The 16,844-nt window shown below is 41.1% G+C and overlaps 2 protein-coding genes across 13 annotated transcripts in view; one reads left to right on the top strand and one right to left on the bottom strand.

The window, feature by feature from the left end:
* TENM1 (teneurin transmembrane protein 1) overlaps positions 1-12,501 on the top strand; it is a 332,069-nt gene extending 319,568 nt beyond the window's left edge. For all 9 annotated transcript variants that reach the window (XM_083797987.1, XM_083797988.1, XM_083797990.1 and 6 more), the window contains 4 exons: positions 697-1,084; positions 1,758-2,978; positions 3,488-3,630; positions 4,987-12,501. In XM_083797987.1, coding sequence (XP_083654113.1) covers positions 697-1,084; positions 1,758-2,978; positions 3,488-3,630; positions 4,987-5,745 — 2,511 coding nt within the window. In that variant the 3' untranslated portion in view covers positions 5,746-12,501. The remainder of the gene's footprint in view (positions 1-696; positions 1,085-1,757; positions 2,979-3,487; positions 3,631-4,986) is intronic.
* A 28-nt stretch (positions 12,502-12,529) lies between these two features.
* The window catches only part of SH2D1A (SH2 domain containing 1A), a 30,348-nt gene continuing 26,033 nt past the window's right edge, over positions 12,530-16,844 (bottom strand). For all 4 annotated transcript variants that reach the window (XM_083798018.1, XM_083798016.1, XM_083798015.1 and 1 more), the window contains 3 exons: positions 15,622-15,685; positions 14,088-14,223; positions 12,530-13,765 (listed from right to left, as the gene is read on the bottom strand). In XM_083798018.1, coding sequence (XP_083654144.1) covers positions 13,707-13,765; positions 14,088-14,223; positions 15,622-15,685 — 259 coding nt within the window. In that variant the 3' untranslated portion in view covers positions 12,530-13,706. The remainder of the gene's footprint in view (positions 13,766-14,087; positions 14,224-15,621; positions 15,686-16,844) is intronic.

Raw genomic sequence — 16,844 nt, 5'->3', positions numbered from 1 at the left:
AAAAAGGAAAGAAAAACATATTTCATTGACCAGCCACAATTAACCAACCCAGGGCAAAATATCAAGTACCTGTGTAGAAATTTTATTCTTTTTAAACATTCAAAAACAGAGAGAGAAGTAGTCACACCAAAAAACCTGCAGACCATTTTCATCCTTCTGTAAGCACAGGGATACTGGGGCCTCTGGGGTGGTGTACATTTCATAGAAGACATACAGAAGAAGGGGTAGGTCTGTGCTAGAGCCATGCAGAATACCAATAAAAGCTAAACACCATGTACACACCACTGAACGGTTCGCCTTTCCACCTCCTGTAGAAACATCTGTTGGTACAGATGCTCTACCTGTGATTGAAGAAGAGGTTCCCTCTGTTTTAGCTTCCTGGGAGGATGACCTAAATATTTCAAAGCAACATGGCAAGTCAGCATGAGGCTGAAATGGCACTGAGAGCCACATCTGCCTTCCAGTTTGGGGGTCCTTACCTCTAGCCTTATTATCATTCTCCTTCTGCTTTATGCCACCTTGCTGACCAGGTCTGCTGAAGTTGAAAGCTTTACCCAGAGCTACACAGACAGTAAGAGCAACCTACAAGAGAGGATGGTTGTTTCAGCATTTCCTTAATCTTCAGGTACTCACCAGATGAATGAATAATAATTTGCTTGATCAGCCACTTACACTGCCCTTCCTGTTTGATTGCAGTCCGTGATGCTCCTGTTGCACAGCCAGCGCCGCTACATCTTCGAGTACGACCAGTCAGACTACCTGCTCTCGGTCACCATGCCCAGCATGGTGCGCCATGCCTTGCAGACCATGCTGTCTGTTGGGTACTACCGCAACATCTACACCCCGCCGGACAGCACCGCGGCTTTCATCCAGGATATCACCAGAGATGGACAGCTCCTGCAAACGTTGTATCCCGGGACAGGTCGCAGAGTCCTTTACAAGTACACCAAGCAGTCCCGGCTTTCCGAGATCCTTTATGATACTACTCAAGTCACATTTACCTATGAGGAATCTTCTGGGGTTATTAAAACCATACACTTAATGCATGATGGGTTCATCTGTACCATCAGATACAGGCAAACAGGTTTGTGTAACTGTAACTACTTTGCTAAAGTTTTTGGTCCTGATCCTGCATTTACCTGGCATGAAATTCCATTATTTTTATGTCTACAAGATCTTATTTTTTATTTTTCAATAGAAAAAAAATGTGTGTATATGTCTATGTCTGTGTCCACAGGCATATATAGCTGTCCCATTTGAAATACAGTTTTCTTTTTATTGCTTGGTTTGGAATAGCGCTTACAATGTTTGATTGTTTTTATTCCACTGTGTGGATATTTGCTAAATACTAAATCAAGTTGGTTTATTGTTTGTGTTTGCAAGTTTCCCTGTTTATACCATAATGTAACATAAATTCAAAAGGACTATTTATATGAGGAAGGAAATCACCATGTAAAATAAATTCAGTTTAGAATTATCTTGTAAGTAAAAAGGAATTATAATTATGAATAAAATAGCATTCATTTAAACAAATGTTAATAAAATACAAATATTTTGTAGAGCAAACATTAATAAAGGTTTGTGAGAGAATAATCTAACATACTCTTAGTTAATGTACTGTCTGAGATGGTCAAGTAGCAATAAGAGAAGGGTATATTTGAGTTCATAGCTTCTCTGTGCTAGTTCTGTAAAGTGTACTATGGACATAATTCATTTCTTTTCTTGCTTTTCCTCTTTCCTCTGTTTCTTGTGGACAGGTCCACTTATCAGTCGCCAGATCTTCAGGTTTAGTGAAGAAGGGCTTGTAAATGCCAGATTTGACTACAGCTACAACAATTTCCGTGTCACGAGTATGCAGGCCATGATAAACGAGACGCCTCTGCCCATTGATCTGTACCGTTATGTTGATGTCTCTGGCAGGACAGAACAATTTGGGAAATTCAGTGTGATTAATTATGATTTAAACCAAGTTATAACCACCACTGTGATGAAGCATACCAAAATTTTTAGTGCCAACGGTCAGGTGATCGAAGTACAGTATGAAATTCTCAAGTCTATTGCCTACTGGATGACCATTCAGTATGATAATATGGGTCGTATGGTGATCTGCGATATACGCGTAGGTGTGGATGCCAATATAACAAGATATTTTTACGAGTATGATGCTGATGGTCAACTTCAGACTGTGTCTGTGAATGATAAAACCCAGTGGCGCTACAGCTATGACCTTAACGGCAACATCAACTTGCTGAGCCATGGAAACAGCGCACGCCTCACTCCTCTGAGATACGATCTTAGAGATCGCATTACCAGACTTGGAGAAATTCAATATAAAATGGATGAAGATGGTTTTCTCAGGCAAAGAGGCAATGAGATCTTTGAGTACAACTCTAATGGTCTGTTGAACAAAGCATACAACAAAGTGTCTGGCTGGACTGTGCAATACTGCTATGATGGTCTTGGAAGACGAGTTGCAAGCAAATCAAGCCTGGGACAACACCTACAGTTCTTTTATGCTGATCTCTCCAACCCAATAAGAGTTACTCACTTGTACAATCATACTAGCTCAGAAATAACATCCCTATATTATGATCTTCAAGGTCATCTCATTGCAATGGAATTAAGCAGTGGGGAAGAATATTACGTTGCTTGTGATAACACTGGAACACCTCTAGCAGTGTTTAGCAGTCGGGGCCAAGTTATAAAAGAAATTCTGTACACGCCATATGGAGAGATCTACCAGGACACTAATCCAGATTTCCAGGTTATCATTGGTTTTCATGGAGGGCTCTATGATTCTCTCACTAAATTGGTTCATCTGGGCCAGCGGGACTATGATGTCATTGCTGGTCGGTGGACAACTCCAAACCATCACATATGGAAACACCTGAATGCTGTCCCACAACCATTTAATCTCTACTCATTTGAAAATAACTACCCAGTTGGCAGGATCCAAGATGTCGCTAAGTATACAACAGGTAAAAGTAACACATTTCTTACAAAAATACAGGTTTTGGTCAGATTCTGATATGGATTTAATACTCCAGAAGTCCTTTATATACATCCAAAGTTAGTATTTGGCTCTAGTCTTAGATATATTAAAGTTATTTCTTTGGTAGCTAACAACTTACAGAGCTTCGTCTGTTTTTATAGTCTTTTAGTAATCACTAAAATAATTAATAGCTGCATCTGCTTCTTCTCTAGATGCTAAAATTAGGGGAAGAATGGAGGCAGCATAATTCTATTTTTTTTTCCATTATAAGTAGAAAGTGGGTACACAATCGATTAGAGTATTGCTATGCTTTGTAATCGGATAATTTGTTTTCTGAAATAAATGCTATAACCAGTACTAAAAACATAAATTGATGTGAAATCATTATTTCTGCATAGCTTGAATTTCTGTAGACTACACTCACTTTTTCTAGGACTTACATGTCTCATTGCCTGAATCTTTATTTATTTATTTATTTATTCATTTATTTTGTAGACATTGGAAGTTGGCTAGAGCTGTTCGGTTTCCAGTTGCACAATGTACTACCTGGGTTCCCAAAACCAGAGATAGAAGCTTTGGGGACAACATATGAACTTCTACAGCTTCAAACAAAAACCCAAGAGTGGGATCCTGGAAAGGTTAGCATAAACTCTGTTCAACTGCTTCTATTTCTGAAGTAAACAATTTGATTAGAAAATGCTGATTAACAAGGAAACAATGTGACTATTTTCAACGTGATAGACAAGGCAAATAATAGTCTAACTAAGCATTATTTACTGGCATCAGATTAGAGTTTTAAAGAGAAGCTTTTAGGAACACAGTGAAGAAACTTCACAGCAAAATGATAAAACATTTGTGCGCAAATTGAACTGCAAAAGTTTTATGGAATTAAAGAATTAAAACACCAGTTTTTTGTCTTTGATAGCAAAGAAGCCATAGGTAGCAAAGAAGCCAAAATCACCAAGAGTAGAAACAGCTTTACAAGTCTGTTTCTCTGCATAGTCTTTGCAGGAAAACTGAAACCTTGCTGTGGATTTGTGGAGGAGTCTGTAAAACTCAAACCCCAGAGCTTGTTTTCACTAAGACGAGACATGCAGCAGCTCACAGGGTCTAGCAATCAATGTAACTGCAACAGGACCGACTATGGATGTTCTGAGCAGGTGTTTGTGTTTTGCATTTAACCATAAGAGCATCTGTTAACAAAGAACTATAATTTTACAGAGAGAGAGAAAAGATGCCTTCTTCTAATTTAGTCAGGAAAAGGAAGTATAACGAGTTGTGAGTATAAAGAGTGTGCAGAGGGTTGGGGAGTCAGAGCTGGTTCCAGATTTAGGAGCATGTCCAGGCAAAATTATCACTGAGATATTAAAGGAGCTATTACAAAGGCACAGGAAGATTATTGTGATAGGTATAGTGTTAAAAGACAAATAGACAGTTGGAGGGAGATTTTTTTTTTAGCCACAATGGAAAGGAAGATGTACAGATCTGATGAACTTCCCTTGTTCCTATTGTTTTAGTGTCTTGAGACCTTCACAGCTTGCTTTCCTTAAAGAATGGGCTATAAAACTGTTACTGCTGTTTTACAGAAGACATAATGAGACACACAGAGACCTAGTGATTTGCCTACAATCATGTGAGAGAGTACAGATTTGAATTCAGGTTTCCCCTTGCCTATAAGTTGAAAGACCAGCCATTAGAGTGACAATTCAAGAAGGGGAGGAAGAAAAAAGGAAGGATAAGTGTGACAACAGCATTTGTGATAAACACGTTTTCCACTTGTTTTCTAGAAACTAAAGAGTCCAAGAGACAGAAAGTGGTACCGTAGGTGATTAGAAAGCCTGTGCAAATACCCAGGCTCTGTAGATGTGCAAGATGTTTTGTGAAATAATTGGAGATCCATTTTAAGCAGCTGAGATATTGGTAGGAACTGTGACACACCATGAAGAACTACAATATTCCTCTCCTGCAAACTTTGTTTGTATTTTCTTTTCCAGACTATCCTTGGTATTCAGTGTGAGCTACAAAAGCAACTCCGAAACTTTATATCCTTGGATCAACTTCCTATGACACCCAGGTATAGTGATGGCAAGTGCTATGAGAGCATGAAGCAACTGAGGTTTGCAGCTATTCCTTCAGTGTTTGGAAAAGGCATCAAATTTGCTATCAAGGATGGTATAGTGACAGCGGACATTATCGGTGTGGCTAACGAGGACAGCCGGCGCATCGCTGCCATCCTCAACAACGCTCACTATCTGGAGAACCTGCACTTCACCATAGAGGGCCGAGACACGCACTACTTCATCAAGCTGGGGTCTCTGGAGGAAGATTTGGCCGTAATCGGCAACACCGGAGGACGACGCATCCTGGAGAATGGCGTCAACGTCACAGTGTCGCAGATGACTTCTGTGATCAATGGGAGGACTAGACGCTTTGCTGACATACAGCTCCAGCACGGCGCGCTGTGCTTTAACGTTCGGTATGGAACAACTGTAGAAGAAGAAAAGAACCATGTCTTAGAGATAGCCAGGCAGAGAGCCGTGGCTCAGGCCTGGACTAAGGAGCAGAGACGGCTGCAGGAAGGGGAAGAAGGGATTAGGGCATGGACAGACGGAGAGAAACAACAGCTTCTAAGCACTGGGCGGGTACAAGGCTACGATGGATATTTTGTTTTGTCAGTGGAGCAGTATCTTGAACTTTCTGACAGTGCCAATAATATTCACTTTATGAGACAGAGTGAAATAGGCAGAAGGTAACAAAGAAAATCTCTGCCTTTGCGTCACCAAAGACTGCCTGTTTTTAAACGTAAAATGGTTTATTGTATTGGTTTTTCTAGATCAGAACTCTGTATATATAAATATAGAGGAAAAAAACATATCCAACTGCCTTTAAATGTGACAGAAGATGGTATTTTAATATTGTTCGTTTAACTCTTTGAGAGATGACAGTGGAGATTTTTAGTTCTTGTGTGGCAGTATTCAAACCTTTCAGAAGCAGAGCTAATAGCTGCATGAGAGCACGAACAGCCCGGGGTGAGAGCACGCATCCAAGCGGGGCAGGTGAGAGCGCAGCGTGCTCTGCCTTCTTCTAAAGAAACACCACTTCTTTTCTGTTGTTGTTGATTTAGTAACTCACCAATTATTTAAAAGGTTACAGAGCCCGATTCTGCAGCCTGTATTTACTGGGTAGTTTCATCCCATTGAGATCTCACATAGGTTCAAGGGATTGCATACAAAACCCAGACTGTGTACGGAAACTTTGTCATTGCTCACCAACCCTGCGCGTGTCATCTGTCACAGCTGTGATCTAAGGGATTTTCTAACCTGGAAAACCCAACTTTTATTAGACAGTTTGTAAGTATTTTTATGGATACAGCACATAAAGGCTGTACCATATGAGCTTTGCCTTTGCTGGGCCATGGCCACCTCTCATTCAGTCAGTGAAGAACACCATGTTGCGTCTCCATTCACACGCGGGGGCTTCTCTCCTGGTTGCCTTGGTGTGGGGGTTGTGCTGGAGTCCAGCAACACAGTGGAGCTGCAGATCCTCTTTGCAGAGGGGTGTGGGGTCACACTGCACAGCTGGGATTCAGCCAGGTACCAGAGATGTCCAAAACAGCCCTGAGAGCACTGTAGTCAACAGGGGTCTTCCCCCTGATGTCGGCATGCTCTGGATTGGGCTTCATCTCGGTGCTTTTGGGACAACCTCTGTTATTCAGCTGGGAGGATCCGCGTGGTGCAGCAATATGCAGCCGTGCAGGATCAGTCCTGCCTGTAGTCACTGGGCCAGGACTCTTCTTCTCACAGATCATTTGGAAGTTGTAGTGGTGTTGGGTTTAGGCATCATGTTATTTTCATCTCAAATTGATAATCCCGTTGTATTATTCATTTTTCGGAGTCTGAAGAAGATTGGTGGGTTGGGAGTTGATGAATCTAAGTGTGGATAGTACATATGTTGATAAATGTAGAACATTTCGGGGATAACTCTTCACTTTCCAGCTCAATATCTAGAGCACATAGAAAAGCATTATATTGCATGGGCAGAAATTTTTATTTCCCAAGGTATCATGTGCTGCTGGCACAGTTATTTCATAGCAGAGTAGGTGATCCTTCTTTTCGCTTGTCATTTTTAAAAGACCTGATTAGCTTGGGTGGGGGGCGGGCACACGGGAGGGATGGGTAACCACATTTCCTTTACTGACTTTCCAAGGAAGCTAGAAGTCTTGTTATAGAGCCTGTGTATCCGTAACAGTGATGTTATTGCACATTTCTAACAAAACAGACATAGTAAATATATTGAAACAATTTCTGCTCAGATTTCCTGAAGCCAACAAAGTGCGTTCTTTCTCTCTCCTCCTTTCTTTCCTCTTTTTTCCTTTTTTTTTTTTTTCCTTGTTTTTGGGCAGGTGGAGCAGACTGTACCAAAGTTAGGGATGAGCCTGAACTGGAACCTGAGACCTGGATCCTCCAGGGCTTGGCCTCAGGTCTCAGCCTTGTGCCTCCAGCATCTCTTCCCCAACTCCCTCTGTTCCCCCGGGGAGCCAGAGCAGCTTTGGGGGTGCAGGATGCGGCTGGGTGAGAGCCAGACCCAAAACCACCTTCTGCCCCCAGCCAGGGGGGCCTGCGGACCAAAACCTGCATGTACACACCTTGCTCAGGCTCATCATTAACTATTGTACAGAATTTGGAGCTGATGACATCCAGTTTTGACAGCTCTGATTGCCACAATTTTCCATAAAAATCATGGAGAATTTGAATACCTCCACACCAGCCTAAAAATGGACCTTCAAATCCTTGAGCCTCTAATATGCTTTTAATCAATGGAAAAATAATTTATGAATTGTATATAGAGAGTGCATTCATAAATGTGATGATGTATTTTATCACTGATCCAAGATGTCAAATATTAGAGTCTATTTTACTTATATTTTAAGCAATTATACTTTTTTGCAATTCACTAATGACGTATCATTTTCAAACTGCTTTAAATATCCATTATAAACAAATATTTGAAGCTATTAGATTTACCTTGAACTGTGCATTTCTAGTATGTAATACATATTTAGTTAGCTTGTGCCTTTAGTTTCTGAAAGTTATATTTGTATTATATGCAGGAAATGCACTTTGTATTACCTACAGCTGTGTTTTTTAATACTGCCTTGATTACTGTTGTTCTCATATTATGCCAAAAGGTCAAAGAGTGAAACGTGTTTGTCTCTGAAAGTCAATTCGGCATTTTTCCAGTTCCTGGGTGGACATTTTTGAACAATATTTCTTACAAGAATATGGATGTCTAAAGAATTACATGATATTACGTGGCCCTGTTACAAAAGAAAAAAGGGCTTTCATCATAACAGTGTCAGTAATTTAGGAAGCTAAAAATAATGTTGTGTTGAGATGACAATGCTAAAGAAATTGTATTGATAAACGAGCACTGGAGACTGAAGTTGTAGCTCCGTGTGGGCCAGCCAGCAGTGAGTTGTGAGAACTGTAACTATAGCAAATAGCTTTGGACCATCTTGTTCTTGAACAACCTCAGATGGAGGCAGGGAATATTTCAGTCTCCATTTTCTTTTTCTAGTAGTTAGAATAATTTCTGAGTGTTGTTGTTTTGTAGTTTCCCTTTTTTGTTGTTTTCCTTTTTTGTTTGCTTTTTTTTATTATTATTATTTTGCACTATAGCCTAGAGACCCAAGTGAGAAAAAGCAAAAAGGAAAAATAATGGCATGCAAATTTGTATTGTTCTTTAGATCAGATAATTTGATGCTAGCATTCTGCACTGCAAACAAGGTTCTGAAAGTGGAAAAAAATAAAATAATGAAACGAAATAAATAAAATAAAATTAAAATAATAAAATAACCACTATTGCACACTATCCTGTAGCAAAGTACCTACCATGAGAAATACATGCTATATTTTTTATGACAGCCAAAATGTGTGTACACGTAATGTTTCCTTTGCTTTCATATTTATTTAGCAAGTCTATAACATTTCAAAGGTATAAATATATATATAGATATATATGTAGAGCATAGCCAAATAACTGTATATGAACTGGTCAATGTGCAACCGGGTATACCCATTCTAGCCGTTTAGTTTGGGTTCCTCAAGGTCCTCTCAGTGGCGGCTACTCTCTGCCCTGCAGTCCCTGCCAATTGTCTCGGGTGGTTGGTGGTGTTGGAAGCCAAGGCACAGATCCCGAGGCGAAAAGCATTTAGGCAAAGGAGCCGCAATTTCAGCGGAAGGAAAACAAGATGGGCAGAGTCCTGTTGAGGCATTAGTTTGCTCTGGGGAGCTGCCCAAGGCAGTGGTGCTCGGCTCGGGCTGCCGCAGCCAGCCGTAAGGGTTTCCCCGGCAAATGCTGACTGTTACTCAAACCTGTCCTTGACACAAACCATTAACAGGTCAGACGCGTCCCAACCTTAAGGAGAATCACTTCTCAGCAGAAACGGGGAACGGTGGCGTCCGACGCATGTGGATGTGTCCGGGCATTCATCGCCTGCCATTCTTTGTCTAAGGAAACGTGTTCGACAGTTACCGGTTTTTCCTTAGATCTCGTGGTGGACTTTAGCCTTTTAATAAATGTTAGTATATCAGATTGTGTCCTTGACAGTATTTTACTTGTATGAACCATGATAACACATTAAAGTCTTCATACTCTTCAGGCAGAAGTGTCAATAAAAGAGAAAGAGAAGCATAGCATACGATATATGTCAAAGTAATGTTCCTTTTTCGCTTTCTCATGAACAGTAAAATGTTTACAATGTATGCCAAGATGTTCAGTTTCTGTCTGACACCAGTTAGAGGTTCTAATCTTACAGAAATTGTGTTATAACAGCCTCAGCCTTGTTGCTAGGAAACAATAGGTCCCAATTTTTTTATTCCTGCTCTAACTCCTGTGCTGAATAGTGACTGGATACTGTACAGGTTTATGTTACATGGCTGCAGTTAAATGGTCTGATGCATTTTGCTCTGGGTTTCAGGCCAGAAGCATGCATTTTCTACAAGAACATCCCAGCAACACGCTGTAAATATTGAAAGTTAATATATTATGTGTCGATATTTGAAAAAGAAAGTACTTTGACTATTTCATTTTTAAAAAATAAAGGTGCAAACTGATAACACGTGACATTGTCTCTGTTGACACCATGTATTTGGGATATTCTAAGTGTGTCATTAAAAAGCGTACAGTAAAATAAGGGCTTCAAACAGCATTGTTTGATGTAAAAGCTGCAAGGGTGTTGCCAGCAATATCTAATTATACTTCTGATTCACCAAAGTTCATGCATATAACTCTGATAGCACTGCCTGCAAAATCACAGCCTGTTTCTGCATACAAGTTCCTAAACTTGATCAGAGTAAATGTGAGCATTAAAAAAATGCTGCTCAATGCCTCTGCGCTCCCCAGAACTGCGTGGGTGAAGGTGGCAGTGGTGGTAGGGGACGAGCAGCACAGTTGAAGCATCTTGCACATTCAGTAGCTCTGATTTCCTGGCCGCCTTCAAATAGGTGGTGATGAATGACTGTGTGTACGCACATAAGAAAAAATAAATAAATTAAAATTTAAATAACACATGCAGCCCAGAGGAGGAGAGATCAAACTGGAGGGGCAGGAGGAGTGTTTAAGGCTAAAGGAAAAGGTACATGGTGAAAATCAGATTGGAGCAGCTGGGCTGGGTGCTAATCCAGTGTGAGGGCAGTGTTGGATGAGGAAGAAGCAAGGCTGAAGGGCTGCTGTAGTGGAAATGGAAAAAAAAATAATACCCCGGGCAATGGTATTGGTTTAGTGCTGCAGGCAGCCTGTCCCTGCCCCAGCCAGGGAGCAGGGGAGGGTCTGGTAGAGGCTGAAGCAGGGGGATCAGCAGCAGCCTGCAGGTAGCAGCAGCATCACCTGTGCCAGGGCAGGCCAGGACACAGAGCCCCCATTGAAGCCACCAAACCAGTGGCAGAGGCAGGAGCACAAGGGCTGGAGGAGGACAGGACAGAGCAAGGGAGCTGCGTCCCAGTGTCGCGGAGCCCAGAGGAGCTGGCGGGAAGGAAAAAGGTGCTACAGATGTTTCCCAATTAAATCGTGTCCACAAAATGGGGCGCTGCTTTTTAAAGGACCTGTAGATTTTCATACTAAAGTCAATGCATGAAATCTCAGTAATTTCCATATTACTGTTCCTATAACCAAATGCCAACTCCTTGTCCCATGGGTAGCATGAACTTCTCTGACTGTTTGCACCTTGATTAAGCCTACAGCAATTCCAGACTCCTGGGAACCCAAAAGAAACAATACAAACAAGCTTCTGTCTTAATAATTCACATCAGAAACTGAAACAACATTCTCAGCTTTAAACAAAAAAATGGCATCTTCTGGCCTATTTTATGTAGTTTTTTAAAAATAACAATGCACTTCTGGATTCACCCATAGTCAAGACAGTTAGCCTTAGCTCACTGCACCACAGAGCTGCTGTTGCACTGCAGGATTTGCACCATGCAGCACCGACAGCCTTGGCTTGTGACATTTCCACAGGAAACAGCCCTTGGGCACGGTGCTCCCCACCATATTTATCACCATGGCACAATCATCTGCCACTTCCAAGCACACTTTTCTTGGCTCCTCTGTCCCAAGAGAGGCCAGCCTGAACCAGGTTGTGTCCAGACACAGCACTTGGAAAGCAAAGGGGCTCTGCCAGGAAGCCCAAGGGGCACGCACTCTGCTTACACAGCAGCAGGTCAGTTTGCATCAGGTTTGCAGGAGCACAGAACCAGGAGCAGCCACAGACCATCCGCCGCAGGTGTACAGCAAGCCCAGAAACCTTCAAGGCACAGAAAAGGAGTAAAACATTCAATCAGCACACCCGATAGAAAACCAGCTGGTGCTGGATGTTGCGCTCAGTGCTGGTAATGTTCAGTTCAGAATCACCATGGCTGACATCTGCTGAATTATGTAACAAATTTAAAAAAAAAAAAAAAAAAAAAAGCTTTTAAATATTTTATTAAAGAGTAAATCATCCTGGAATTCTGGATCTGCCCCTGTATTAAGACAAAGCCCTTGCTTCAACCAGCCAGCATATGTAAGAAGGAGGCACAGTGCAAAACATATACACACACTGTAAAATATGATTTGAAGGGGAGGGGAGGCAGGACATTTCACTACAAATGAAATGTGGCCTTAATTTAGACAGACATTGAGTAATGAACTACAAGCATCACAAATTTGCAACAGCATTGTCCACTGCTTCCTGTTATCACAGGACTGTTTATTTATTGCATTTATTCCCGTTGAGGGTTTACAAGGAGCATTTTGTCCTTCAAATGAATGTTTTATTGCTTGCACTTCTCTCTCTCTCTCATACGCAGCCACTTATAGGAAGGGGAAAATAAAAAGAAAAAACAAACAAACAAAAAAAACTTCCAACCTTCTCAAATCCAAACATAAATGCTGCATGGAGCAGCTAAACCTTGCTGAATGCCCATGCCGGCAGCCCATTTAGCTCTTTGCTAAATAGGTAAAAACCTTTTTACCTATTAAAAGGTAAAAACCTTTTTTACCTATTAGCACAAGGTTCCAGTCTTCTAAGCTGCACAGAAGAACTTGGAAGTATACGCATGAAACATTTATCCAAAGCACCCTATGAGTGGTTATACAATGTTTACAGATGTTGTTTGGTTGTGGTTCTTTTTTTTTTTTTTTAATATATATTTTTGTCATCCATTTGCAGTCACTGTAGTCTTGTGCTTTGGAAAGAAGTGCAGGAGAATCACACTTTTTGATAGTTAGGACCATTTGAGCTAGTTAAAGCATGACTAACAACGACACAAACCAAGAGGGTTGTAGGACATCAAGTCTGTTTACAAATGTTGCCTACTGTCTGACAGTTCAGGCAGGACACTGAGTTTAAACAGCAAGTGCTCCAATTCTGCAAGCTGACAAGTGCTGTGGATGTAAACCTTTCCCACAGGAGCTCAGCAGCAGCAGCATACAAACACACACAATATGGAAAGAAAAGAAAATATCATGCAAAAATAATTTATTTTTTAAAAATTATATGCAGTGGGTGTTTTTTTTTCAAGTGCAGAGAATATCTAAAAACCAAAGAATTATGTTCTTCACTACTCGTTCTCATCTACTCAGCACATTGCTAAAGCTTTCAAGTGTCCGCACAAACTATAAATTTTGTATATGGAGGCAGTGCTGGCTGGTTCTGGTGAGTTACAGAATGCCCGGTATGATGGGAGAAGTGGGGATCCTCCTGGGGCCACATCCAGAATATTTTTGGCCCTGTATGAATGATAGTCACACAGACAGCAAGTCTGTGTTCAAGGCAAGGACACCTCAATATAAGCCATTTTTCTAAGCCTACAGAAGGGGCGTTGCCCAGTTTTGCATAAATTTCAACCAGAACAAAGCACAGAAGAGTCCAAAGTCAAGTCATGTAAAACAGAGGAAATAGTCTTGAGGTGAGAAAATATTTTGCACTTAGGATTACAAAGAGAAAAAAAAAAAAAAGATATGACACCATTTAGTAGTTGATTTTTTTGTCTTCTCGCTCATAAAAAAAAAAATCAAAACATTTTGAAACTAAAAACTTCTAAACCTTGAGATAGAAAAACTATGAAACACATTTCTGCAAATGTTACAGGAAAACTCACGGAGTTGTATTTACTATCGTATAGCTTGTTCTGTTCTAGAGCATGGACTAGAGGCAGTACTGGAAGGTACAGTCATGTCACTCTGGGAAATGGCTTCGTGCTGGCTGCAGGTAGAAGTCACGGCTGTCATTTCTCCCTAAAGAAAAATAATCACAAAAATACAGAAGGATGAACACTGCAAGAGAAAGGACAGATCAGATGAACCATCCCTACAAGAGCCACAGTGGTGGGGAGGGCAGGTAGCCACCTCCTGAGTATCACTCAGGAATACATACGCCAGAGTATCACTCAGGAATACAAATTCAAAAACAATTTTCTGAACACACTGACAGCCCCTAATAAGTCACATTTTTGTCAGTGCCCTGGTGCTGGCTCCTTTAGGCCAATGATGCAAACAGGCCCAAGACCTCCATCCCCACCATACAGGGCCCTGCTCAGCTGAGTCTCCCTGTGGGTACCTGCGGGACATGCAACTTTTGCGTGGTTGACGACTGGGTGCTGCAGGGGTGTGATGATGCCTTGGTCAGGTTTCTGGAAAGCTGAAATGAGGTTGTGCACTTTCCGAAAGAGCCGCCGGTGAACCCCAGGTGCCGTCTGTGAAGCCAAAGGCGAGAGATGAGGGGACGGCGGTGCTCAGGGTCCTGATGCAGAAGCTTTGTCCTCAGAAATGCAACTACATCCAGGGATGGAGCGAGCCCTTCCCTCAGCCCCCTCTGCCTGCCAGCTTAAAGCAAGCTAATGAGCAGTGGGTGCTCTCCTCCCACACCAGTGCACAGCGGCCTCCCCACACCAGGAGAGGTTTCACGCCATGGAGGTAGGAGGCTGGAAGAGGGATAATTTTCTAATCACCACAACAAGAGAAACCCAGAGCCTGTGGTGCTTGTTAGGCACATTTCTGGACACCTGTGTTGTGAAACACAGATAAAGTTCTCCTCAACACAACCAGGAAAAGCCTAAGACTCATGTGCAGAAAGCCAGTAGAGGTCATGGGAGGAGCTGTAGCAGGCCAAACACCAGACACTGCAGTGACAGGGCCAGGCTGCAGCCCTGCTCAGGGAACTCCCCGGGCAGTCAGAGAGCCCTGGGGGTCCCAGCACCTGTCTGGGCACCACTGCTTGTCCCAGCCCTCCTGGGCAGCACAAACCCTCAGGGTTTGCTCCCAAGGCCTTACAGGAATAAATGAGTGAAATCTTCCTCCCGCTCCCAAGGGCGAGGCGGATCATTAGGTACTCTGCAGTAATGTGAGTTGGTTTTATTCCCTGACCTGATTCTGTGTAACACCAGAGCACTACAGCCATTTCTGTTATCACAATGGCCAAGGCATTATGCCTGTCTAGCAACTTTTTATGTTTGTATATCGGTGTTCATTAAGGTGCAAACAGAAATATAATTATGGAGTAATACGCTGACTACATACAAAGAACAAGACTTTCATAAAAGAAATAAGGCCAGCATCTAGATTCCAACAACCTCAATTGTTCTCTCTATCGCAAATAGTGTCACGCTGCACCTGCACTACCAGTTTCTTATCGTATGTGTGAAAATAGATTTTTGTAACAAGTTTTGGCTACCATATATACCATATTGCACCTGTGATAAATTAATCTGAAGAAAAATTAAGTTTAAAACTGCACATTGAAAAACATTTCTTTAAATATGCTGGTGTTCATGGTATGTGAGATAGAAGGGAATTGAATACTGATTGTGCTTGTCAAATTATAAAAACACAATATTTTTGTAATTTAAAATGATGCAAAATAATGCACTAATGCATTATGCAATAGCTGAAAAGTAACAGGGAATTAATTTATGAGTTCAAAATTGTCAGAAGCGGCACCAAGACATCTTAGTGATGGGCTCATTCAAGATCATTACCTTCAATGAAAATCAGACTTTGCAGAAACATGAATAATTTGAATATATTTCATTCAATCAATACTAATACTAAACAGGATAGAGAAGTTTTTGGAAGAGAAAAAGAGAAGTACACACCTCAGCACTCCAGGACCCAGTTTCTGTCTTGGACACTCTGTAGGTATAAACGTAACCCTGATGCCTGTGGAAAACAAACAAAAAACAGATATTTATTACTCATTTCTACTGCTAGGTTTCACTCTGTTAGGGGGAATCAGTTCATCTGCTAACCTTTCCTTAACAATAAACTCACCCATAAACATTCTAGGCCAATAGAAAACTGAGACACAGACCAGATGCGATCTTCATCGCACTGGTGGGTTTTGGTGTTTTTTGTTTTTTTGGTTTTTGGATCAGGGAATTGGTCTGACTCAGATCTCTTTTAGCAATATTCAGTTATTCCAGGTTAAGTGACAATGCCCTGATTCCTGCCTCAGTGTTTTTATTTATTTTATTTTTTTCAGTGACCTCCTTTTACGGACAAACACCGGGCATACTTTGCCAGGAAAAAGAAAATGTGAATTATTGGCATATAATCTTGCTGGTCTATGATTTATTTAAATGCAGATGTTCCCAGAAGCAATAACATGAATGTAACTTATTTGGAAAGCTAGAACCACAAAATCCAGGTAAATTACTTTTTGCCTTATGAGTACATTCCTAATTCTCAAACACTGACAAGAGTTTTATAAGAGTGTGAAATCTTCTATCTTTTCAAATCTAATTTGACTCCTTCAAGAGTAAGGAGTCATACATTAACAGCATAAGGCATACTGACATCCAGACTCAGTCCTGCTTCTTTTAAGAACCCAATACAGTGAATAATTTATATGGTAGATTATTATACCAATAACCAAATTTTAACTCAGAAGCAGAGAGAACTGACGGTAGTTCCATGGGTGCAACATTAGTTTAGATGGTATCAGATAAAAAAGACCATGTATTATTTTACATAGATTTACATGAATACACAGCAGGATTTTAGGGACTGTTCACTATTTCAGGATCAATTCTTATTCTTTAGAAAACAAACAAACAAACAAACAAACAAACCAAAACAACAACAAAATACATTTCTTTCCAATTATACACAGTATTGTAGTAGTTATTACAAAATAGCAGAAACCATCAATGACACAGATAGCGTATGATTGCAATTACTTACGCTCCATGTCACGGCTCCTGGATAAATTCTTATTAAAAAGTCATTAAAGCAACCTCTGCAAAGCGGTCTCTGGTATAATTTACCTGAGCAGGAAGCTGTTAACAGTTGTCACACTGCTATAACCCCACAAAGCAGG

The sequence above is a fragment of the Anser anser genome, assembly GCF_964211835.1.
Source record: "Anser anser genome assembly, chromosome: 13".
NCBI classification, from domain to species: Eukaryota; Metazoa; Chordata; class Aves; order Anseriformes; family Anatidae; genus Anser; species Anser anser.
The sequence above is the reverse complement of the archived record's forward strand: the minus strand, read 5'-3'. Positions and strand labels throughout refer to the sequence as shown.